This window comes from Arabidopsis lyrata, assembly GCF_000004255.2.
Source record: "Arabidopsis lyrata subsp. lyrata unplaced genomic scaffold ARALYscaffold_5, whole genome shotgun sequence".
Taxonomy (NCBI): domain Eukaryota; kingdom Viridiplantae; phylum Streptophyta; class Magnoliopsida; order Brassicales; family Brassicaceae; genus Arabidopsis; species Arabidopsis lyrata.
This window is the reverse complement of record NW_003302551.1, coordinates 12,268,559-12,292,244: the sequence shown is the minus strand read 5'-3', so window position 1 is coordinate 12,292,244 and position 23,686 is coordinate 12,268,559. Positions and strand designations below refer to the sequence as shown.

General features: G+C 35.2%; 5 protein-coding genes and 1 long non-coding RNA gene across 9 annotated transcripts; 3 read left to right on the top strand and 3 right to left on the bottom strand.

Annotated features, from left to right (window-relative positions):
- Positions 1-127: 127 nt before the first annotated feature.
- LOC9311823 (WAT1-related protein At3g45870) lies at positions 128-2,081 on the bottom strand. The gene is made up of 6 exons (XM_002875709.2): positions 1,571-2,081; positions 1,377-1,493; positions 1,018-1,291; positions 767-922; positions 526-677; positions 128-424 (listed from the first exon to the last, which is right to left on the bottom strand). Exons 1-6 carry the CDS (start codon positions 1,822-1,824, stop codon positions 220-222), a joined length of 1,158 nt encoding a protein of 385 aa, XP_002875755.1. The 5' UTR covers positions 1,825-2,081; the 3' UTR covers positions 128-219.
- A 6,168-nt stretch (positions 2,082-8,249) lies between these two features.
- LOC110228595 lies at positions 8,250-8,784 on the bottom strand. The gene is made up of 2 exons (XR_002332066.1): positions 8,666-8,784; positions 8,250-8,540 (listed from the first exon to the last, which is right to left on the bottom strand). It is a non-coding gene; the product is annotated as an uncharacterized LOC110228595 (long non-coding RNA).
- A 744-nt stretch (positions 8,785-9,528) lies between these two features.
- On the top strand, positions 9,529-12,751 carry LOC9311822 (cysteine-rich receptor-like protein kinase 4). 3 transcript variants are annotated; one of them, XM_021026326.1, is made up of 7 exons: positions 9,532-10,424; positions 10,617-10,679; positions 11,085-11,206; positions 11,338-11,548; positions 11,642-11,879; positions 11,952-12,108; positions 12,187-12,751. In XM_021026326.1, exons 1-7 carry the CDS (start codon positions 9,545-9,547, stop codon positions 12,508-12,510), a joined length of 1,995 nt encoding a protein of 664 aa, XP_020881985.1. In that variant the 5' UTR covers positions 9,532-9,544; the 3' UTR covers positions 12,511-12,751. The 3 variants fall into 3 exon arrangements, with proteins under 3 accessions (XP_020881986.1, XP_020881985.1, XP_002877439.2); XM_002877393.2 differs by having other exon boundaries at positions 9,533-10,424; positions 10,542-10,679; XM_021026327.1 differs by lacking the exons at positions 11,952-12,108; positions 12,187-12,751 and having other exon boundaries at positions 9,529-10,424; positions 10,542-10,679; positions 11,338-11,457; positions 11,642-11,866.
- Positions 12,752-14,415: 1,664 nt separating this feature from the next.
- LOC9313507 lies at positions 14,416-14,802 on the bottom strand. The gene has a single exon (XM_021025612.1). It carries the CDS (start codon positions 14,800-14,802, stop codon positions 14,698-14,700), a length of 105 nt encoding a protein of 34 aa, XP_020881271.1. The 3' UTR covers positions 14,416-14,697.
- Positions 14,709-20,607, top strand: LOC9311821 (kinesin-like protein KIN-5D). Of its 2 annotated transcripts, none has more exons than XM_002877392.2 (23): positions 14,709-14,824; positions 15,249-15,445; positions 15,539-15,668; positions 15,750-15,905; positions 15,999-16,475; positions 16,569-16,666; positions 16,777-16,933; positions 17,012-17,081; positions 17,196-17,272; positions 17,371-17,424; positions 17,513-17,593; positions 17,700-17,811; positions 17,899-17,985; positions 18,063-18,238; positions 18,344-18,505; positions 18,590-18,697; positions 18,775-18,933; positions 19,018-19,101; positions 19,184-19,389; positions 19,490-19,591; positions 19,679-19,788; positions 19,872-20,023; positions 20,132-20,607. In XM_002877392.2, the coding sequence occupies exons 2-23, from the start codon at positions 15,258-15,260 to the stop codon at positions 20,375-20,377; spliced, it is 3,192 nt and encodes a 1,063-aa protein (XP_002877438.2). In that variant the 5' UTR covers positions 14,709-14,824; positions 15,249-15,257; the 3' UTR covers positions 20,378-20,607. The 2 variants fall into 2 exon arrangements, with proteins under 2 accessions (XP_002877438.2, XP_020881270.1); XM_021025611.1 differs by lacking the exon at positions 14,709-14,824 and adding an exon at positions 14,851-14,867.
- Positions 20,608-21,268: 661 nt separating this feature from the next.
- On the top strand, positions 21,269-23,327 carry LOC110228071. Its single transcript, XM_021024205.1, has one exon. It carries the CDS (start codon positions 21,301-21,303, stop codon positions 23,194-23,196), a length of 1,896 nt encoding a protein of 631 aa, XP_020879864.1. The 5' UTR covers positions 21,269-21,300; the 3' UTR covers positions 23,197-23,327.
- Positions 23,328-23,686: the final 359 nt, after the last annotated feature.

The following is a 23,686-nucleotide window of genomic DNA, read 5'->3' as shown; positions in this document are numbered from 1 at the left end:
CATTAAGCTTTTCTGTCACATGTAAGCAGGTGCATCGAAGTCCAAGACACGTTCTTGAATTAGATGAGCCTGATACTGAGACTCTGTTTAACATTGATGTGTATATGCATATATATATATATATATATACTGTTAAATAAAAATAGTCACTATCTTGTCGGCAAAAGGTCAAGAAAACATTGGAGCACCCAAGTAATTTCAAGAAGCCAGACTTTTTGTTTAATCAGCGGATTTTGGTGAAGAGATGGGAGATTTTGTGAATAGATGTCCTATTGGTTTGTTCTTATGGTCCTTATAGATAAAGGGTTCAGCTTCCTTTGAGGTGATCGGGATCATACCCGTTGCTGCTGCCGCTTTCTTTTCTTTGTAAGACGCCCAGGTGACACTGTAAAGACCTGCGATGATTGCACATCCGCCTAAAATGCTAAGAGAGGAGGAGAAAAAAACCGAGTTAGTTAGGAAACTTCAGACAGATCCCCTCGATGGCTGAGGATAGCTAAGAGAAAACGAGAGAGAGTTTTAAACCTCCCCAAGTAGATAGGGCTTCCAAGGAAGATTCTGGACAAGAAGGCTGAGGCTGCAGGTTGAAGAGGATTATAGAGAGCAACCAAGGAAGGACCTAAGATCTTATTTGACCATGTCAAGAGACCATAGTTGAGGGCAGACGCGATTACTCCCTGCACCGCGGACACAGCAGAGTTACTCAATTGGAGAATTTAATGGCTCAAAGACTATATACAACAAACATATGGTGTGAGGAACTTACTGCGTAGACCACTGCAAAGAACTCGGATCTTGTGAGACTCCAGTTCGTCGACTCATTTGTCATGAAAAAAGCAGATGTCACCATAAACATTGTCCCAAAGAAATACGAGTATGCTGTGACTGAAAGATTCGCCGGATACTTCTTTAAGACCGGAGCCTGATCATATATGTTTCAAATGCGAGGTCAGTCCAAAGACAAGAAGATATCTGAAACTGAAAGTGTGTGGATCATCTTGAAGCAAAATGACATGCCTGAATAGCAAGAAAAGCAGCCATGCAAGTGCAATTCCCAATCAAACACAAAACTCCTAAATTCCATCTTCCAAGTCCATTAAAAAAGCCAGACATGAAGTGTCCAGATGTTTCAGTGTGTCTTGTTTCACCATGACCCAAGGACTCAGCCTCTGTTTCCCCAAACAAAGCCGGTCCACGAAACAAAACCATCAGTACCGCCCCAAGGACACAAATAAGCGTACCTCCTACCTTTGCTTGACCTTCTAGCTTGAATAAATTTAGTCTCTCTGTTCTGCAGCAACACACAAAAATGGATTCTTCTAGGTTTGGAAGAGTCAGAGAGAAAGTAAAGAGAAAGACTGGATCTGAGTCTTTACCCCATAATGAGAGCCAAGATGAACGTAAAAACCGGGATCGACGGCTGAATGGCTGCAGCATAAGTTGGATTGGTGTAATTGAGACCAATGAGGAACAAAAGCTGATTACCAAATATCCTAATCACACCAAAACCACATTGTGATGATTGCAATCATGGAGATAACAGAAAGAGGAAGAAGAAAACTTGAATTACCCTGTAAAGCCAAGGAAGAAGAAAGCTAAGAGAAACTGTCGATTCAAAGGAGGTCTTGTCATCTTGTCACGGAAATAAGCGAGAGGAGCAAGAATGGAGAGAGCGATGAGATCACGAAAAACGCAGAAGACAAGTTGGTTTACGCCAACGTTGAGAGCCACTTTGGTAATAACATGATATCCTCCATTGAACAATTGCACACCGATCATCGCCACATGAGCCTTCCACGCCTCTCTCTCCACCACACCCTCCATCGGCCGGTTTCTTCTTTTCCGACGATTCCTATTCCCGTAGAAAGTGATGAAAGCCAGGGTGAGAGAGTGGGTAAGAAGAAGATTAAATCTTGAAACTGATTGCTTGATTGTCACTTTGAATCCCTTCTGTCAAAACGTGTTTTTGTGATAGAACGAGACAGGGGAACCAACAAATGATGACATTATGCTTCGGACACAAGCATGCGTTGCGATTGATCCTATTTACCCGCAAATTAATTTCTCAAAGAGTAGCAACCAATTAAAATTTGTTATCTCTCTCTATTTATATTTTCAGTGTTGTTTTAGAATAATTTGGTTTAAAATAAATGTCATTTTATTACATTAGATTTTGATATGATAAGATTTATTTTTCTCATATATCATATTAATCAACAATGTGACTTCACAAATTTGTGTGAAAAGTGTCAAAACGATACTTATATTGAAACGGATGGAGTAATATCACTATGTGGCGATGTCACCAACACTCTTATCGCTTGACAACATGAAAATGACAGGAATTTGGAGAAAAGTGCAATCACTTTACTTTAGATGTCGGATTATGGCACCCCCGTTTCGTGGATCCGTTACGGCTCCTCATGTAACTCACTCTTAGTAAAGCTTCTGCTATTTCTATTTTAATCGGCAACACTTAAAATTTTGCATGCGGCTTGCGCTAAATTTTTGACCACCATGTGTATATGTCACAAATAAATTTTGGTTTTATTTCTTCAGTATGACAAGTCAAATTTCGATTTCAAAAGAATGAATATTTTTTTTTTTGATAAATCCTATCGGCTGATCCGGTCAGCCCCGATAGAAACTCACTGAAGTGCTTCAGAGTGGACTACTCCCCGAAGGGCCACCACACTGTTTGTCCTGAGTTTGGAATGCTTTCCGACTAATGTCAGAGGTAGCCAGATCGCCTGTTACTGGACTACCAGGTAAACTGCTTAGGCCTTTTGGCCCAAGCCCAGACTTCCCACACAAATGTGTTTTTTGTTTTCAGCGTGGATCGAACCTGGGTTAGTTCCTTCCAACATTTCCCCAATTCTCAACTACCACTGGACCACAACTGTATGGGCAAGAATGAAGATTTGGTTACAAGAAAACACCAAAGAGATAAAAATTGTGAAGCAGCAAATCAGTGTCGTGCCAAGGTATATGATGGCTTAAGGCAAATATAAGTATATATAAAATTCTATGATAAAAAAATCTTAAGGCAAAACAATGTGGTCTAATAATTCAAAAAAATACAAAATATGTGGCCTAAAAATAGAAAAAAAAAAAGAGAAGTTCCCAAAATAGCACTAAAACAAGTTTTATAGACAATAATAGCACACACTCCATAAACTTCCAAAAATAGCACTACTTGACTTACTATGAAGTTTTTGTTCTATAAGTATTATCACTAGTTTATTTTTTAATAATATCACAATTTTTATATAAAAGCTATTCAACCAAAATAAATTAGAAATAAATTTAAAATATTATATTTGGGTTCTCTATTTCCAATTTAGGGTATATATTTCAACCATTTAAAATTTTTTTGATTCATTTTAATATTAGTTTATGGTATTATATTTGGGTTCCCTATGTCTAATAATTAGGGTATATATTTCCACTATTTAAAAGAGATTTTTTTATTTTAATATTAGTTTGTGGTATTATATTTGGGTTCCATATTTCCAATTTAGGGTATATATTTCTACTATTTAAAAGAAATTTTGATTCAATTTAATATTAGGTTAGTGTTTGCTCTCATTTTTATTTTTTATCTTATATATTAATTAAGTTTAATTGAAGTTTATAGTGTTTTTTGTGGAATTTTAGAAATGTTGTGCTAATTTTGGAAAAAAAACTTTTTTGGTGCTATTTTTATAAATTGCCCAAAACAAATTGGTGGCTTTAGGCAAATGCTTTATAAGCACGGCACTGCAGCAAATGAGTCTTTGTATTTTGTCTTCTCTTGGTCATTGTCTTTGAGAGTGTTTATCCAATCAACTGACGAAGTTTCTTTGCGTTACTACTACTTGCTATGAATTATTTTAGCAATTTCTCATCGCCTACCCTTGTTTCTAATGTGCATCATCATCTTTGCCTAGGATATTATTGTTATTAAAAAAGGAAAAAAAAAAAAAAACTTCAAACCAACCTCCACTTCACGTTTTTTTTTTTTTTTTTTTAATCCACTTCACGTTAATCTACAGTAGTCAAGAAAAATAAATTTATTTAAGGGTAAATTGCAAGCCAGGGCATAAGACTATCTTTTAATTTCATGGTTTGGCAAAGTGAGAATTGGTTCTCAAGTTTTGACAATTTAGCCAAAATCTGACCATTTTATCCCTGCCAGCGTAACGATGTACTGTTCACTGTACGGTTCAGTTATGCGGTTCAGTTACGTACACTGTTCCGGTTAAGAAATATATTTTCGTTTTTAATTGTTTTTTGCGGCTGTACAGTAAAAAAGCAAGAAAATTTTTTATTAAAAAATAAAACTGTCACAGGGAGAATTTAATGTATTAAAAAATTAAATAAAAATTAATTTAAAAATAAATATATTTCCATCTCTTTTTGTTTACACATTTTTTTTCTTTTCACTTTTTTAATTATTTTTTATTTTTTTACTTTAAATTGTAACTCTTTTTTTTCTATCTTTTAAGATCCATTTAACTATACTTAATTTTTTCCTTTTAATTATTTTTTACTTTTCTTTTATAAATCATGTTGTTGAATACAATTTTATATTATCATTATCATATATGTATGTGTACGTACACCGGTAATAACTTGTGTGTTTATGTGCATGTACACATTTAAATTATTTGTATACATATAAAATTTTCTTTACAAACCACTCAAAACTTGTATATTTACAAATAATTTTCTTATCGAATATCGTATATAAAAAACATTACCTCATATACGTGTTAATACTATATTATATATATCCATAATAATATCGAACTAACAACCTTGTATGCAATTCTTTTCCTCCAACCATCAACTCTTTTATGTTATTTTTAATTGAATACATTTTTACAAAAAAAAAATGCAACTGTGTACATTGTGTTTTGATATGTACACAACAAAAAGAACGTAAATAAGTTAACATTTAATATACAGAGTCTTTTATGGTGATTAATTTCAGAATACATTGTCATATATACAATATAGTTTGGTGTACGAGAAAATATAGATATTCGTGTATGAACATATTAGTGTATGAAACTGTATACGGGTTTTTTTATAAAACGGTATATGTAAAAATGTATTTTAGGCGGTGTACGTATTTGAAGCTATATAAGTTTTGGTGCGGTGTACATCATTGTATATAATGTGGTGTTCGTGGCGGTGTGCTAAACTTATAAAGTAGCTCACATTGGTGTAAGATTAGCTGACACAAATATGTAAGATATAAAAAATATTCAAAATAAATCAACAGATGATGATATTTTTCAAATTAAAGATTTGTAAATAAAAATATAATTTTACCATGCTGCATTGTTGTCACTCTTTTGTCAATTATCTCACTGTTTCCATTATCTCTTTTATTAGTTTTTATTTTATCTCTTCTTGCGGAATTAGATGTACATAGTTAAAAATGTGTACATAATAAAGTTTAATTTTGTGTACGTACATAGTAATATTAATATGTTACAATTTATCTATGATAAGATGATAATATAATAATGTACAAATTGAATATGGAGTTAACATAATAAGAAAAACCTTTTTCCGGAGTGAATAATTACGACTAAAAATTTTTAAAACACTTTTTGGAATTGTCAAAAAAGAAAGAGTTATTAAAAAAAACACAACTCTTGTAACTAAAAAATTAAAGTGATCGTTATAAATCTATATAAAAAATTGTTAAAAACATTTATAAGTAAAAATGTTTTAAAAAAAAAATAGCTGAAAAACATGATTTTCTGAAATATTTTATAGAATGGTAAGAAAGTGAAAAAAAAAACAGACAAATAATTATAATAAACTTTGATGATTTTGAGGAGAATGGTGACAATTTAACCATTTGACAAATGTACGTACATCATTAACTGTGTACAAGAAAAAGTACGTGAAAGTGAATGTTTGACGTACACGAATACAAAAGAGCATAGTGTATTTGAAGTTAAAGGTTTTGAGGTAGGGATTAGAGGGTCATTAAGGAGCATTTTCATGTCTTACTGGACTAGTGTACGTGTACATAATATATGTACACCATATTATGAATTTAATGTGAACACAGGGTAGTAGATGCAATTTTATTTTGAAAAATATCTCTGTCGTATAGTTGTATAAGATGTAGAAGCGAAGAACATAACAAGAAAACTTACAAAAATCCAATATACATATAAGATTTCATAACACTCGCAGATTAATGTAGTGTATGTTTATGTGTCATCAGGGTGACGATGGATCTATAGGGGGAAGTTCCCTCGATCCTACTATAGACGGTAGTGAAGGTAGTGGCGAAGATTAAGATTACAACAAGTGGAACGATGTAATTGTAGAAGAATATGAAATAGGGAATGTTGAGGAGGACGTCATTCTCACTCAACAGACTGTTCAACATCTAGGAAAATTCAGTCGTCTATTGGCAGAGTGAACGTACACAAGTCAGCGTGTACCTGGCGGAGATAACATTTCTCATTTGGGTGACAGTACACCAACAGTGACTCCAACATGTACGTGTCGACATGGTTTGTACCAATGTACGTACACTACAGACTGTGTACAAGATACATGCTGCGAAGGTGATTTTGTTACGTACACGGATACCAATTATGGTAAGTATGGTGTTTCTGAATTATTCTTCAGTGCTGCTAAAGATTATAGGGTGAAGGATTTTGAAAAATACTTTGAACAATTAAGGGCTAAGAGACCTGGATGCGCAAACTACTTAGAGGAAATTGGATTTGAGCATTGGACAAGATCTCACTGCAAAGGGGAACGCTACAATATCATGTCTAGCAACAACTCGGAGGCTATGAATAATGTCTTAACAAAAGCAAAAACATATCCGATTGTATACATGATAGAGTTCATTCGAGAGGTCCTTATGCGATGGTTCGCAGCCAGGAGGAAAAAAGTGGCTAGGTGTAAATCCTTAGTGACGCCTGAGGTTGACGAGCGTTTTCTCCAAGATTTGCCTGCCTCCGGGAAATACGCGGTGAAGATGTCTGGACCGTAGAGTTATCAATTTACAAGCAAGTCAGGTGAGCATTTTCATGTCGTTCTCGATGAGTGTACGTGTACGTGTCTTATGTACACGCGGTTAAGAATCCCATGTGAACACGGTCTAGCAGCTGCAATAGAATTTGGAATTAATCTGAAGGTTGTTGTCGGTTGGTGCTATAGCATTTAAACGTTTTCCGATTCTTTCCAAGAACCGATTCTACCTATCGCGGATCGGAAGGATATTGTCATCCCACAAGATATATCGGATATGATACTAATTCCTCCATACAGTAGACGACCACCAGGGAGACCAACCACCAAAAGGATGGTGATACCATCTAGGGGTGAAAACCGGGTAAGTTTTAACATTCTAACATGTGCACTTATTTGCCTATATCTATGTTTAGAGTATAAGATGCGTTGATTGTTAACTTATTGTTGTTGTCACTACAGAAAAAAAAAGACAAAAAAGACTTTTTCCGAATCAGTGTACAAGATGTAGACAAGCAAGTGATAACAAGAAGTCTTGCAAAAATCCTATTTAGTTTTATGTCCTTGTTTTTTGTCACCGTGTAGACAGTGTACGTTTATGTCTGGACCATGTGTACCACATTTTTTGTCGGTGTACGTACGTTTAATGTTTGCCATCGTATAACTATGTACATTTCTGATATGTCTGTGTATATACACACATTTGTATCTCAACCGTTGAACCCTTTCGCACTAACCATTACGTCCGTTACGGAAATTTTATTAATATAATTACATATTTTAGTTTACATATTAAATAAATTTATTAATATAATTTTAAATATTATATTCGCCAATAATATAGAAATTGTAAAAACATTTTTTTTAAATATAATAACCAAAATTTTATTAAAAATCGACAACGTATTAAAATGAAACATGCAGTATTAGTTTAGCTTTTTTTTAATTGAAAAATCAAAAACTAATATATCAATGATTTTTTAGAACCTTAGAAAATGAAAACAGAAGATATATCGATGATAATGATCATAAGCTAATTCATGGTTGCATAGAAAAGGGAGAATCAAATATGTCCTCAAAAGCAAATATCATCTTCGAATACAACCAAATAATATCTAAATATGAAGAGGTTGATATATGGCTTAAGAAAATCATGAAGTAGAAAGTTCATTCAGACATTTGGTCGAACACATAATGTGCAATATATATTAAGCTTTATCTATTAGATCAAAAGCTAGTGTATCCATCATAACTTCTTCGATAGTGTTCTTCGATAGTGTTTATAAATAAAGAAAAGCAATTTCTGAATTCCAATTACTACATTAACCGAAACATTGATTGCTAACCGAAACTACATAATTTAGCATAATTCCTTTGAAATCAACAACAATAAAGGAGAAGACGCCAACAGAGATGACGTCGACGGAGAAGATGATGGTGACGACGAAGGTGATTGTGTGGTGACTGAAACCGGACTACCATTCGCCGGTGACCCCGTGATTAGGGTCGCCGCACCGGAGCCGTACCGGACTGCCATTCAAGCCCTAAGTAAGAGAGAATATACCCAAATCAAAACATGAATCGGATTTAGAGAGCTCTCTCTCTGTATATATCAAAAATTTTGTTCCTTTTTAGTAAAGAAAGACAGAGTGTTAAAATTGAATCTGACAGCGAAAGAGATAATGACGAAAGTTGGCCAGAGAGATTCTTCGGCTAAAGAAGAAGCTTCGACGATGACGACGCCGGCGACTAAAAAACGATGACGATTTGGTGGGTTTTTGAAGTTTGGGTTTCGGTAACATTAAAGGCGACGGAAAAGGACTGATTCGAACAGAGTATGCATTGAATCTCCATGGCTCAACGAAGCTTTGAATCGAACAACCGTCAATACTCCAAACGACTAACATGAGGAAGAAGACGAGTGCTGTAAGAGCACCAAGCCGCCATTGAAGCAAAGGGTTTGGCCGTAAAAGCACCAATTGGCTCGGTACCGGAGGCAAAATCATTCCTTTCTCCGGCATCTGAAGATCCGACAACAAGAAACAAAACCCCAGAAAATGAGGATTCAAGTGAGAAAAATTACAAACGACTAACATGAGGAAGAAGACGAGTGCTGTAAGAGCACCAAGCCGCCATTGAAGCAAAGGGTTTGGCCGTAAAAGCACCAATTGGCTCGGTACCGGAGGCAAAATCATTCCTTTCTCCAGCATCTGAAGATCCGACAACAAGAAACAAAACCCCAGAAAATGGGTTTTTGAAGTTGATGACGATTTGTGATCTCTCTCGTTCTTCTTCTTCGTTTTCTTCTAGGTTTCTGGGCAAGAATTTTTTTTTTTTTAAATTCAAAACCAAACCGTAAAACAAAGAAAAAGTAACTAAACCGAAACCAACTGTGTCATTTGGTTTAAGTCATTAGGGGTATTTTCGTCAGATTTTGGCTTAATTGTCAAAATGTGAGAACCAAATCTCACTTTGCCAAATACTGAGAGAAAATCTTTTTTTCAGTAGAAACGTGAAAATTTCTTTTTATTTAATGCATGAGTGCTTCATGATCTTAAACACAAACCCAAGAAACTCAAGCATGTCTTTCTTCTGGCTTTTTCCTTTTCTCCTTCATCTTTCATTTGCCTATTCCTTATCTTCTCCTTCAGCTCTAGCTCAAAATTTTATTTACATAAACTATTCTTGTCCAGGTACTATAATATTATCGTATTCAAGAAACAGCACTTACTTCACCAATCTCAAAACCCTTTTGTCCTCTCTCTCTTCCCGGAACGCTTCATACTCTTCCGGATTCCAAACTGCCACGGCGGGACAAGCCCCTGACCGGGTTACCGGACTTTTCCTTTGTCGTGGAGACGTCTCCCAAGAAGTTTGCCGTAACTGCGTCGCCTTTTCCGTTAACGAGACGTTAGATTTCTTTCCGAATAGCAAAGAAGTCGTGCTCTATTACGATGAGTATATGCTCAGATACTCTCACCGCAATATTCTCTCGACCGTTACATACAATGGAAGTGCTATCTTGTTGAACGGTGTTAATATTTCATCAACTAATCAAAATCAAGTAGACCAGTTCAGGGATTTGGTGTCGTCCACGTTGAACCAAGCTGCCGTTGAAGCAGCCAACAATTCTAAAAAGTTTTATACGAGAAAGGTCATCATACCACAGACTTTGTACTTGTTAGTTCAGTGCACTCCTGATCTTACAAGACAGGACTGTTTACGTTGCCTACAAAAATCCATCAATGGAATGCCTCTTTACCTAATTGGAGGAAGATTTCTTTACCCTAGTTGTAATTCAAGGTATGAGATTTACGCGTTCTACAATGAAACCGCCACTAGAACATCACCACCACCGTCTCTGCCGCCTGGCTCTACTCCTCAACAGCAGCTGAAGTTAGCTCCCCCACCGCAGATTTCAATCCGTGGTATGATGAACATTAATTGATCTCCTTGTTTTTAACTTTAACTGAAACTTTTCTTTTGAGACATTCAAGATTTGCTAAAAACAGTGGTTCATATGAGGCTATTTCTGTGAATTATAGGAAAAGGGGGAAACTCTTCAGCCATAATCATCGCTGTTGTTGTTCTATTCACTGTCCTTTTTATAATCTTTGTAGCTGTTTTTTGTTTTCGGGCTAAGAAAACAAACACGACTTTTGAGAGGGAACCACTTACTGAAGGTAAAGACACCAATGATAAACTATCTCCTCATCTTTTCTTTTTTTTTCTCATGTTGAATGTTCTGTGTTTCTCTGTCCTAAATTAGCGGTTTTAGTTGGGAAATTCGATTTTGCGGTTTTGGAGGGATATGTGATTTTGCGGTTTCTTGTATAATTGGGTTCATGTATTATATGGATCATGTGGATAACCCAGTTGGTCATGGTCTTATTCGGGTTTATCCTATTTGGACATAGTCTTATTTGGACTTTGACCATCAATGTCCTTTGAACATGTCCATTCAGACCTAAATAACTCATTTGCGCCTTTGTGAGATATAGTGTATTCGGGCTTGAACTTCCAGATATTCAAAAAAAAAAAAAGCCCATTTGAGACCCTAATGTTAGAATGGTTTCTACTTTCTACAGAAAGTGATGATATTACTACTGCGGGGTCACTTCAGTTTGATTTCAAGGCAATTGAGGCAGCAACAAATAAGTTTTGTGAGACTAACAAACTTGGTCAAGGAGGTTTCGGCGAAGTTTACAAGGTATTACCATTGTCCAAAACTGGTCCTAACTTTTAGAACAAAGGAGAAATAATTGAGTTTGCTTTTAAATATTAAAAAAACGAATATGTGTTAAACAAAAACAAGTTTCATTTTCATGATTATTGTTGTAGGGTATATTTCCTAGTGGAGCACAAGTTGCAGTGAAGAGGTTATCCAAGACATCAGGACAAGGTGAAAGAGAGTTCGCAAACGAAGTTGTTGTTGTGGCAAAGCTTCAACATAGAAATTTGGTAAGATTGCTAGGGTTTTGTTTGGAAAGAGATGAGAGGATACTTGTCTATGAATTTGTGCCCAACAAAAGTCTCGACTACTTCATCTTTGGTCAGTTAATAAAGTTCAATATTTAGCCTAAGATAATTTTTTATAAAATGCATACCATTCTTTGTTTCTAACATTGTAAATACATATGCGCAGACTCTACGATGCAAAGCCTGCTGGATTGGACTAGACGATACAAAATCATTGGAGGAATTGCTAGAGGGATTCTTTATCTTCATCAAGATTCACGACTCACAATCATACATCGTGATCTCAAAGCAGGTAATATTCTCCTTGATGCTGATATGAACGCAAAAATCGCCGACTTTGGAATGGCGAGAATTTTCGGAATGGACCAAACGGAAGCCAATACTAGGAGAATAGTTGGAACATAGTAAGTTTTCCATATATTTCCTTAAGACACGTAACATGCTTCTACCAACTTAAGCTTTGAGTTTTGTCACAGTGGCTATATGTCTCCCGAGTATGCGATGTATGGCCAATTCTCCATGAAATCAGATGTGTATAGCTTCGGGGTCTTAGTTCTCGAAATTATAAGTGGGAAAAAGAACAGCAATGTCTACCAATTCGATAGTGCTAGTGCTGGCAATTTGGTTACATATGTGAGTATAGCCTTATTAATTTCCTTTATTCAATAGTGACCAAAGTTTTAATTATTAATTACTAAAACATTTCACTAGACTTGGAGACTATGGAGCAATGGGTCACCGTTAGAGCTTGTGGATCCATCCTTTCATGATAACTATAGAATAAACGAAGTTACCCGATGCATCCATATCGCTTTACTATGTGTTCAAGAAGAAGCTGAAGATCGTCCAACCATGTCAGCTATTGTCCAGATGCTCACTACTAGCTCAATGGCTCTCGCGGTTCCTCAACGACCTGGTTTTTTCTTCCGGAGTAGTAAACATGAACAAGTAGGATTAGTGGATCGTCTATCTATCAATACGTCCGCTCTCTATTCAGTCGATGATGCTTCCATTACTAATGTAACTCCTCGTTGAAGACAAAATTTATTTATAGATATCAAAGTTTTGCGATATATGATTTAGTCTATTAATTAAGCATCGACAACAAACAAAGATTCGTTTAAGGTTTAGTTGTTAATTAGCTCTTTCTTAGGTTTATATTTTATTTGTTAGCATTATAGAGTTTTTACGATTAAGGTAAAGGAAATAATGTGTAAGAGATATTGGAAATGAAAATGTGTAATGGTGGAGCGAAGGAATCAAAACCTCTGAACAATGCATGTGAAAACTTTCTTCTTTTTAGTGTTTTTATTGAGTAACTAGATTATATTTACCATATAAAGAGAGTTGAAGTAAGACACAAGCATATGCAATACTTTTGATAGAGTGTCTTGCAAGCAAAATGTATAAAATATTAAATATAGATGTTAATATACATAATACATGTGATGTATGCAGACACATATAAGTCTATATATAATAATTTTTTTAGAGAAATTGTGTTACCTTTAAAGTCATAGATTTGATAAATGATGTTATCTCATAACTTTTTTCTTTCTATAGTAGTCACTATAAATATTTTACAAATTAACTTTTTTGCTAAAATCTCTGATATTACATTACTTAGCAAACGATTACATAATTGATGTAATCCTAGTTTAATTCTCTAAAAAAAAAATTCATATATCACTTTTTCCAACAAATATGAACCAAACTATCGATACCATAAAAGTAACCCCACATGTGTTTGGTACCAAAAGATGCTGCGTAGATATGAGTGCAAGACTGAGCTTGACACACAAATTTTATGAGAAACAACAGACACACACACTCAATATATAGTATGTGTTTGTGTGTGTTGATAATGAGAGAGGAGAAAGAAAACAAAAGGGTTTGAAAAAGAAAACCACATGTTTGAAGGATCATATCACATGGCTCCTTAACCCCACACTTTTGCCTTCTCTCTTTTTCCTCAAGCTTCTTTATTCACTCCTTAATCTACACATAATCTCTTATATAGAAACCACATGTTGCCGAACATATATATATACACATATTTTCCAATATATATGGTTTGTTCACTAATAATCTACTCCTTCCGTTTCAGTTTAGTTGTCGTTTTAGAATTTAAATTTTGTTTTATAATAGTTGTCGTTTTAGGTTTTCAATGCAAATGTTTGGTGAAAATTCCAGTTTTATCCCTACTGTTTTAATGTTTTGGCCAATGAAATTTTTTATAAAATATATTAATAAAGGATAAAACAGAAAATTAAATGCTTTTCTTAATTCGTGTGAAAAAACCTTAAACGACAACTAAAACGAAACGAAGGGAGTATATTTTTTGTTACTAATTCCAAGAACATTAATTGTGGTCTAACACTAACATTGACGATTAGTTTTATATGTATAACTAATTTTAATCCTAAGAAGTAAGTTTAAGCTTAAATCTAATGTTTTTGGAGATGTGATAGAATAGTTGAAAAACCAAATTTGTTTGATTTGAAATTGGGACATGTCTATGGTATCAAATTCATAGGATGACCAAATTTGACTTTTGTAAAATTTAAACATAATATTTTGATCATTCTGATATATCTAATTTACCTATTGTTCGCATTATGGGTGGCTGTCTTTTTCAGTAGATATTTAGGTGAGAAATTAGACTTCTTTCTCCCATTAGAGTTGAAACAACTAATATCTCAAATTCAAATTTAAAATTTAAGTTAATGGGACTGAGCTATATAATTTAAAATTGAATATGAAAGAAAATCTAAAAAGGCTCTAACTTTCCCCTCAAAACGGGAAGACAGAATTTTGTCTTCTAATCCAAAGATAATCATAATCTAGTGAAAAAAAAAATCTAAACTAAGTTAATAACATAAACAAATGGAAAATAGTAATTTACACATAATTCAAGTAAACGATTTATTTGACGCCGTTAACAATAACCAAAGTTCTGATCAAAATAATCAAACTTAACCGATAGCCACAACAAATCAAACCATAAATATTTAGAAACTACAATTTTGTTTTACATAAACTTTCAGAAACAATTAACCAAATTGATAATTTTTATGAATGTTTTCATTAAAAAGTTTGAAATATATAGATAATGAGGATAATAAATCGTCAAACCGGAACGGAAATCTCGGTTTGATCCGGTCTTTTTAAACCGTTTGATTAACGTCGTTTACAAAATTTGATCTTTTTGTGCCTTTTACTTCATCTCTCATCTCTTCTTCTGCTTTGAGAAGAAGGAACAATAAATGCACTTGAAGTCACACTCTCTCTCTCTCTCTCCAAGTCTCTCTCTTTCGAATCCACCATTGCTGAAACTTGATCCTTCTCTGTAAGTCTACAAATCTCCAGAGTGGGTTTTGCTTCCCTGAAAAGTACTACTCGCTGAATCAATCAAGATTCTTCATTTTGTCACTCGATTGTTTGATCCGATTTCGTGTCATCTGTATTGAGAGGAGGATCTAATGATAGTTTGGTATTAGAGTAGCTAGATGTTGAAGTAGCTTCAGCAATGTATTTACATTTTGTTCTGTGATTTTGTTATATGTTTGCTGATTCATGAAATGGAGTCAATTTGAGTCAGAAAGTTGCTAAATTTGGGTCAAACTGCGAAAGGTTTGGATTTGAGGATAGAATTTGTAGTTTAAGCTTCTGGGCATCTCAAAGATGTTACCTTTAAATGCTTGCTTGTTTTGAGAATGTTGGTTTTGGTTACCTTGGATCCATTGCTTAATGTGACTGATTTGTTTGTGCAGAGAATCTAAATGGTAGGCAATTTTAGCAGAATGGATTCGATTCAGCAACGAAGAGGTGGGATTGTATCTCTTTCTCCAGCTCAGACACCACGATCAAGTGATAAAGCGGCTAGAGAATCGAGATCTTCTGAATCAAATTCTACCAATAGAAATGATAAAGAAAAGGGTGTGAATGTGCAGGTCATATTGCGTTGCAGGTCTGATTTTAGCTTCTAAGCTGCTCTGAGTTTTTATGTATTTTGATCTCTTTTGGGTTTTGATCTTTCTTGCTGGGTTTTGGTTCTTTATAGGCCATTGAGTGAGGATGAGGCTAGAATACACACACCGGTGGTGATTTCTTGTAATGAGAACCGTAGAGAAGTTGCTGCCACGCAAAGTATTGCTGGAAAGCATATTGATAGACATTTTGCTTTCGATAAGGTTATAAACTTGATAAAGTTGTCTTGAAGCTTGTTTCTTGATTATGCTTGTCCCTCAATTGTTTCTCTTTGAACTACTCAGGTCTTTGGTCCGGCATCTCAACAGAAGGACTTATATGACCAAGCCATTTGTCCAATAGTATTTGAAGTACTTGAGGGTTACAACTGCACCATCTTTGCATATGGTCAGACCGGAACTGGGAAGACGTATACGATGGAAGGAGGTGCAAGGAAAAAGGTTGGTTCTTCTAAAACGAACCTAGCATGCTTCTGTATGATTCATATGTATTTTTCATGTTTTTTAATAAATAGTTACCTTTGCTATTTGTAGAATGGTGAGTTCCCGAGTGACGCAGGTGTTATTCCAAGAGCTGTTAAGCAAATTTTCGACATATTAGAAGCTCAGGGGGCTGAGTATAGCATGAAGGTCACCTTCCTAGAACTATATAATGAGGAAATCTCAGATCTTTTAGCACCAGAGGAGACTATTAAATTTGTTGATGAGAAGTCTAAAAAATCGATTGCCCTCATGGAAGACGGGAAAGGAAGTGTCTTTGTCCGTGGCTTAGAAGAAGAGATAGTGAGTACAGCGAATGAGATATACAAGATTTTGGAAAAAGGTTCCGCGAAAAGGCGTACAGCTGAAACTCTTTTGAACAAGCAAAGTAGTCGCTCTCATTCAATATTTTCCATCACCATTCACATCAAGGAAAATACTCCAGAGGGAGAAGAGATGATCAAATGTGGGAAACTAAATCTTGTTGACCTTGCTGGCTCCGAGAATATCTCACGCTCTGGTGCACGAGAGGTATACTTCTCTTAGTATCGCCGTCTCTGTAATCAGTGTCTTCAAGGCAGTCATGGAAGCTAGTGCTAATTAATTTGACAACGGTTGTTGCAGGGACGAGCCAGGGAAGCTGGAGAGATCAACAAGAGTTTACTTACTCTTGGACGTGTCATTAACGCCCTTGTTGAGCACTCTGGTCATATTCCTTACAGGTACAAATGATTACAGTAGTTGAAAGCAACTGATAGTTTGTAATCTCCTTGGTGTCTTCGATTTAGGTTTGCCATCAGAGGGTACTCAGCTATTGCTTTTGAATTTTCAGAGATAGCAAATTGACAAGGCTCTTGAGGGATTCATTGGGAGGAAAGACGAAAACGTGTGTAATCGCCACAATTTCACCTTCCATCCACTGTTTAGAAGAGACTTTAAGCACTTTGGATTATGCACATCGTGCTAAGAATATCAAGAACAAACCAGAGGTGATTCTTAACGACATTCTTCTGCAATATTCTCTCTTTCACAAAACAACAGCTCTAACAGCTTCCTCTTGATTCCAGATCAACCAGAAGATGATGAAATCTGCTGTCATGAAAGATCTGTACTCTGAGATTGACCGACTAAAGCAAGGTATGAGTATGATTATTTTATCTATTAGTTTTCAAGGCATTCCTTACTTGGTATTGTAGTTTTTATTCTTCTCTGCATCTGCTTAATAAATTTAAATTTCCTCTATTTTCTTAGAGGTATATGCTGCGAGAGAGAAGAACGGGATTTATATTCCAAAAGACCGCTATATTCAAGAAGAGGCTGAGAAAAAGGTTTTACTTTCTCTGAATGACTGGTTCTTATCTATTCCTTCGTCCTTTCCAATCCTGAATGTAGAAAGTAACTCTATCCATTTGTGTGTTAATCACAGGAAATGGCTGAAAAGATAGAAAGATTAGAACTTCAATCAGAATCTAAAGACAAGGTTTGAACCCACATCATTTGATTCAATATCCCATCAGTGCCTCACATGATATATCTCTAAGACTCTAACGATTATGTTGGCCCTGCAGCGAGTAGTTGACCTTCAGGAGCTATACAATTCTCAGCAGCTTTTAACTGCGGAGTTGAGTGAGAAACTTGAAAAAACTGAGGTAAACGCCTGGGCCTGATTTCTCTTCTAACTCCTCCTGAAACCATTTTTTATATATGTTAATCGAAATGCACAAAAATCTAATTGTATCTCTCCACAAATATCAGAAAAAGCTTGAGGAAACTGAGCACTCATTGTTTGATCTTGAAGAAAAATACAGACAGGCAAATGCAACCATTAAAGAGAAGGAATTTGTGATATCTAATCTCCTCAAGTCAGGTAATTTTCTTTACCAACGTTCTCATGCGGAAAACCCTGTTTTAGTAGTTAAACCTTCCGACAATAACATTTTCTTGCGAATTTCAGAAAAATCACTTGTCGAGCGAGCCTTTCAGCTGCGAACAGAACTAGAAAGTGCAGCATCAGATGTTTCCAACTTGTTTTCCAAAATAGGTAAAAGATTCATGGACCAAAATTCTTTGTTTCTGTTGATAAATGTTCCCTGCTTCATAAATGCTGTTGTTGTGCAGAAAGAAAGGACAAAATTGAAGATGGAAATAGATATCTCATCCAAAAGTTCCAGTCACAGCTCACACAACAGCTTGAGCTATTGCATAAGACTGTGGCTTCTTCGGTGACTCAACAAGAGGTTCAACTAAAACACATGGAGGAAGACATGGAGTCCTTTGTGGCGACAAAATCTGAGGTGACACATCATAATCTGAACTAGATTTTTGTTTCTTTCTCTATGGCCTTTTTTTTTAATTCTCACCGATCATTTTTTGCCTCATTCTGCTGTTTACCCTTTAAGGCTACTGAAGAACTCCGTGATAGACTTTCAAAACTGAAGACAGTGTATGGCTCTGGCATCGAAGCTCTTGATAACATAGCTGTGAAACTAGATGGAAATTCTCAATCAACATTTGGTAGCCTGAACTCAGAGGTTTCGAAACATTCGCATGAACTTGAGAATGTAAGTCTAGTACTTTAACTATCCCACTGCACCCATTGTTATCTCTGTTCTGAGTCAGTCTCCTTCCTTTGTTGTCTCTTGTAGGTTTTCCAGGGTTTTGCTTCCGAGGCTGACATGTTACTGCAAGATCTCCAAAGTAGCCTTAACAAACAGGAAGAAAAGCTTATTACATTTGCTCAGCAGCAACGGAAGGTTTAATAATCTTCAATGATCCTTTAAATTTTACAATAGTAATATCAGACATTTCGGCTGAAACATTATTTCTGCAGGCACACTGTCGAGCTGTGGATACAGCAAGGTCAGTTTCAAAAGTAACAGTAGAATTCTTCAAGACTCTAGACACACATGCTACCAAATTAACCGGGATAGTAGAAGAGGCACAGACAGTTAACCACAAGAAATTGAGCGAATTTGAAAACAAGTTTGAGGTGATTTCGGTTCTTGGCTTCTTGACACATGCGCAGCTGCAAAAGCCTTGCATAGGCTTTAATGATGTTTCCTCTGTCTTGTAGGAATGTGCTGCGAATGAAGAGAGGCAATTGCTAGAGAAAGTAGCAGAACTTCTGGCAAACTCTAATGCCAGGAAGAAAAACCTTGTAAGTATGCAATTCTGCATGTTGGTTCTTAAGAAATGCATTTGATTTAAGGCTTTGAGCAAACTCTTCAATCTTTTCGTAGGTCCAAATGGCTGTACACGATCTACGCGAGAGCGCATCCACCAGAACGACCACCCTGCAGCATGAGATGTCAACGATGCAAGATTCAACTTCTACCATTAAAGCTGAGTGGAGCCTGCACATGGAGAAAACAGAATCAAGCCATCATGAGGACACTTCAGCGGTTGAGAGCGGGAAGAAAGCTATGCAAGAAGTTCTCTTAAACTGGTATAAAAATCTCACAGTTTACCAAACTTCACAACATATATCATCCCAAGCCGAGCTTTTTTCATGTATTTGCTTGACCTTTCGAAATGGATAATTGTAGTTTGGAGAAGGCCGAGATGAGTGCGCATCAATGGAGGAAAGCTCAAGAATCACTAGTCAGTCTAGAACGAAACAACGTGGCTTCTGTTGACTCCATTGTTAGGTATGATCTCCGCATAGATAAACCAATTCTCTTTTTTCACCGTTTCTCATTTGTCTCAAGTCACTTATCACTTCAATTTCTCAACAGAGGTGGCATGGATGCCAATGAGAACCTACGCACTAAATTCTCGTCCGCTGTATCATCCTCTCTTGATGTTTTTGATGCTGCAAATAGCAGCCTCCTTACTTCCATTGATCGTGAGTAGAGCTAACTAACTCCCTTAAATTTACAGATTCAAAAGGTTCTTCACTTATTTGCTGAAAGTTTACTACATTTTCAGATTCATTGCAACTAGATAACGATGCATGTACAAAGGTCAACTCCATGATCATTCCATGCTGTGAAGACTTGATAGAGCTCAAGAGTGATCACAATCATAAGATTGTAGAGATCACAGAGAATGCAGGGAAATGTCTTCTTGATGAATATGTAGTAAGTTTTAAGATTTCAACTCGCACAAAACAAACCAAGAAAACCGCTAAGACATTATAGTTGGTCTTAGAGTCTAGTTACAATACTGATGTGTTTTTGATGCAATAGGTGGATGAACCATCATGTTCAACGCCAAGGAAAAGACCAATCGACATACCGAGCATTGAGTCCATCGAAGAACTTAGAACTCCAGCATCTGAGGAGTTACTGAGAGTGTTTAGAGATGAGAAATTGTTGAAGCAAGCCAATGGGGATGCAAAGCAGCAGCAGCAGCAACAACACCTTATACTCGCTTCGTCTCTTTACGAGGCAGCTGTGTCGGATTCAAGATTTCCCCTCTCTGCTGTTAACTGAAACATCAAGAGGTTTGGTATTACAAAACCAAAGAGAAGGTTAAGTGTTACACTGTACAGAGAGTGTCGTTGCATTACACGTTAAAAAAAAAAACTTTTATTCATGGAGTTTTGGTTTTGAGGAATTAAAAACATCAGTGTTTTTTATTTAATATTCTTTATTGTTTATTTTTTTGTACTAGAGAAAATATGGAAATGAATACAAATAGTTATTTGGAGAGTTTTTTTTAAGTAAATGACTTCAAATTTTGTTGATGTTACATTATATGGCATTGAAAATTAGATAAGTAATCCAAAATATAAAACTAAATCGACTATGTACTGTGTTATTGGTTTATTGATTTGTAAATCCATATATGATTTAAAAATCTCTATTAATTATGAAATCAAAATATATGGATTTTGAAATAACATGTGTTTACCCATGGATTTGAATCCTTCTATTTTTCTCTTTCAATTCCATTCAAATCCATTTAAAACATAATTTGGATTCTCAAATCCAAAAACAAATGACTAAACGAATAACATAGGATTTTAATTAGTATTTATAAATCATGCAACCAATAACACATGATTTTAATTAGGATTTTAAAATCAATGATTGAATAACAAATGATTTTTGTTTGGATTTCTAATTCCTTATAAATCCATGAACCAATATATATATTAAATGAAAATTTAATTTCAATAGAAAAACTATATTGAGCTTATATACAAAGTCTCGATTTATTCTTTATCGAATAATTTAAGAAAGAACAAAAACCATGTTTGAAGAGGAGTTGATCCTACATTTGCGTGGAAAGAAAATAATCACAACTACAAAGAAAAGGATAAAATTAGGTCCATTTCACGTTAAGGATCACATTTATATATATATAGTAGAAACTATTAATAATTGTTTAACATATATACTAAGGAACATCTATGGCTTCCATCGGTGGATTTCATGAAGAAGAAAAAGATGGTAATCTATCTATGGTATATCACCATCCCACACTACAAACTCCAAGCCCATCCTCCTCCGGTGAAGCAGCTAGCCACGACCACTCTCTTCAACCTCTTTTCTTATGCCTTACTACACGATTGTCGATTTCAAGATTTCAAAAACATCCACCTTTAGATTATTACACACTTTTCCCCTTCATTTCACCCATTGAATTCTCTACAAGATTTCCAAAACATCCATCTATACACTATCATACCGTATTCTCTTTTCAGTGCAACAATAAAGAATTTGATGCTAGGGGTGGGTGCGATGCATGCAACGGCTCAAGTTTTGGCACAGAATATTATTGTTGTGATCATTGTTATAAAGTGTACCATAAAGAATGTGTCGAGTCTCCACTTAAAATCAAACATCCATACCACCCTGAGCATTCTCTCCAACTTTTTCATTATCCAACTAATTATCGTAACATTGAGTGTTTATGTTGCGGGAGAGTAGCACAAACTCTAGTTTATTATTGTACCATATGTCAGGCTATCATGCATCCATTATGCGCGATGAAGCGGATACCCTTCTTTTTAAACCAGCCTACAAGACATGATCACCCCCTAACCTTTTTCCACAGGCCAAATTTTTTAATTTGCGACGTTTGTGGTTTGTTGAGAAAAAATGATCCCACCTACATATGTGCCAGATGCAACTTTGTATCTCATAAAGATTGCTTGTATTCTCCATGTATCATCAAGATATCACGTCACCATCATCGTATTTCTTACACTTCTTCTTTACAATCCGGAGATTGTTCTTGTGGGGTTTGCCATCAAAGTATTATCAATGATTATTGTGCATATACCTGTCTTAAGTGTAGTGATTATGTTGTTCATTCAAGATGTGCTATCGGGCAAGATGTATGGGATGGAGAAGAACTCGAAGGTGTACCAGAAGAAGATGATATAATACAGGATGTTAGACCCTTTGATACAATTTCTAATGGAGTGATACTTTATTTTCTTCATGAACATCATCTACGGCTCGAGGTTAATATACCTAATTATGATGAAAACAAGCTTTGTCAAGTGTGTGTTTGTCCTATCTTTGAAGGTAATTTCTATTCTTGTATTAAGTGTGACTATATCATCCATGAAACATGTGCCAATGCTCCCCGCCAAGTACAACATGGGTTACATCCTCATCTACTTACATTGAAGGCTAAAAGTGGATATATTGATGATTTTTTCATTTGCAATGCTTGTGAACGGGTTAGCAGTGGCTTTGTTTATCAGTGTCCAATAAGGAAATGTGATTTCGATCTGGATGTAAGGTGTGCTTTAATTTCTGAGCCGTTTGATTACAAAGATCATAAACATCCCTTGTTCATAAATTTAGACCGGGAAGAAAAACTCATATGTCAGGTATGCGAAAGAAAATATTATAGACAACTAAATTGCATTGAATGCAATTTTATTGTATGTTTTAAATGCTCTACCTTACCATACAAAGTAAGGTATAAACATGATAAACATTTTCTCGAACTTTTATATGGGAAAGAAGTATGTCATAAAGATTGGTGTGAGGTATGTGAACGTGATTTAGGAGATACCAACACAAAAGTGTTCTATTGGTGTGATGAGTGCTGCACCACTATTCATATCGAATGCTTATTGGGTGAAGACCCATACATGAAGCATGATCAAAATTTCAAAGTAAAAGGGATGGAGGTTCAAATTCTTCACCAAAGTATTCGACCGTTATGCGATTATTGCAAGAATCCTTGTCAAGGTAAAATATTTAAATTATACACCAACATAGCATGTTCTGTGAAATGTGGCTTTCATATATCTATAGATTTAAGAAAAAAAAATATGGGCTTCTAGTGACTTATTTACCCCTCTATTTAAGTGTAATTTATGATTTTACTTTCAGTTTGATTTTTAATATGTTAAGCTTTAACTTCGATGTGTTACATTTTCTCATGTTTTTGTAATTTTTTATATTAATTGGATAGTTCTTTCGTCTTGAAAGAACCAAAAATTAAGTGATAGAACAAACCATTTTCTATATTGCAAGTTTAACCCACAACTTGCACAAAATGCATATCAAACTCACGCAATCAAATTTAACTCTCAATATATCAAATCAAAATTCTCGCGACGATGAGACAATTTATATCTTTAAATTTTTAAAAACCTAATTTACATGACCAAACAATCTCTTAAAAGATACATTAGATGGTTATATTTCGGATTAAATTCGACTTCCTAAGTTCGGCATGCATTTTTTATTTTACAAATGAATAGTAAATTTGCAAAAGATCCTCATTTTAATGGATTTTTTCTGGAAAAAACAAAAGTCCTCAAAATAATG

Excerpts from the sequence above, each read along its gene's own strand:
- LOC110228071 (XM_021024205.1), top strand. The coding sequence starts at position 21,301 with ATGGCTTCCATCGGTGGATTTCATGAAGAAGAAAAAGATGGTAATCTA.
- LOC9311822 (XM_002877393.2), top strand. The coding sequence starts at position 9,545 with ATGATCTTAAACACAAACCCAAGAAACTCAAGCATGTCTTTCTTCTGG. Across the intron at positions 10,425-10,541 it reads ACCGCAGATTTCAATCCGTG|GAAAAGGGGGAAACTCTTCA; the intron begins GTATGATGAACA and ends TGTGAATTATAG. Across the intron at positions 11,549-11,641 it reads TCTCGACTACTTCATCTTTG|ACTCTACGATGCAAAGCCTG; the intron begins GTCAGTTAATAA and ends ACATATGCGCAG.
- LOC9311821 (XM_002877392.2), top strand. The coding sequence starts at position 15,258 with ATGGTAGGCAATTTTAGCAGAATGGATTCGATTCAGCAACGAAGAGGT. Across the intron at positions 18,506-18,589 it reads ATTCGCATGAACTTGAGAAT|GTTTTCCAGGGTTTTGCTTC; the intron begins GTAAGTCTAGTA and ends TGTCTCTTGTAG. Across the intron at positions 19,390-19,489 it reads CAAGAAGTTCTCTTAAACTG|TTTGGAGAAGGCCGAGATGA; the intron begins GTATAAAAATCT and ends GGATAATTGTAG.
- LOC9313507 (XM_021025612.1), bottom strand. The coding sequence starts at position 14,802 with ATGGTGGATTCGAAAGAGAGAGACTTGGAGAGAGAGAGAGAGAGTGTG.
- LOC9311823 (XM_002875709.2), bottom strand. The coding sequence starts at position 1,824 with ATGGAGGGTGTGGTGGAGAGAGAGGCGTGGAAGGCTCATGTGGCGATG. Across the intron at positions 923-1,017 it reads CTGCTTTTCTTGCTATTCAG|GCTCCGGTCTTAAAGAAGTA; the intron begins GCATGTCATTTT and ends ATATATGATCAG. Across the intron at positions 678-766 it reads TCTTTGCAGTGGTCTACGCA|GGAGTAATCGCGTCTGCCCT; the intron begins GTAAGTTCCTCA and ends TCCGCGGTGCAG.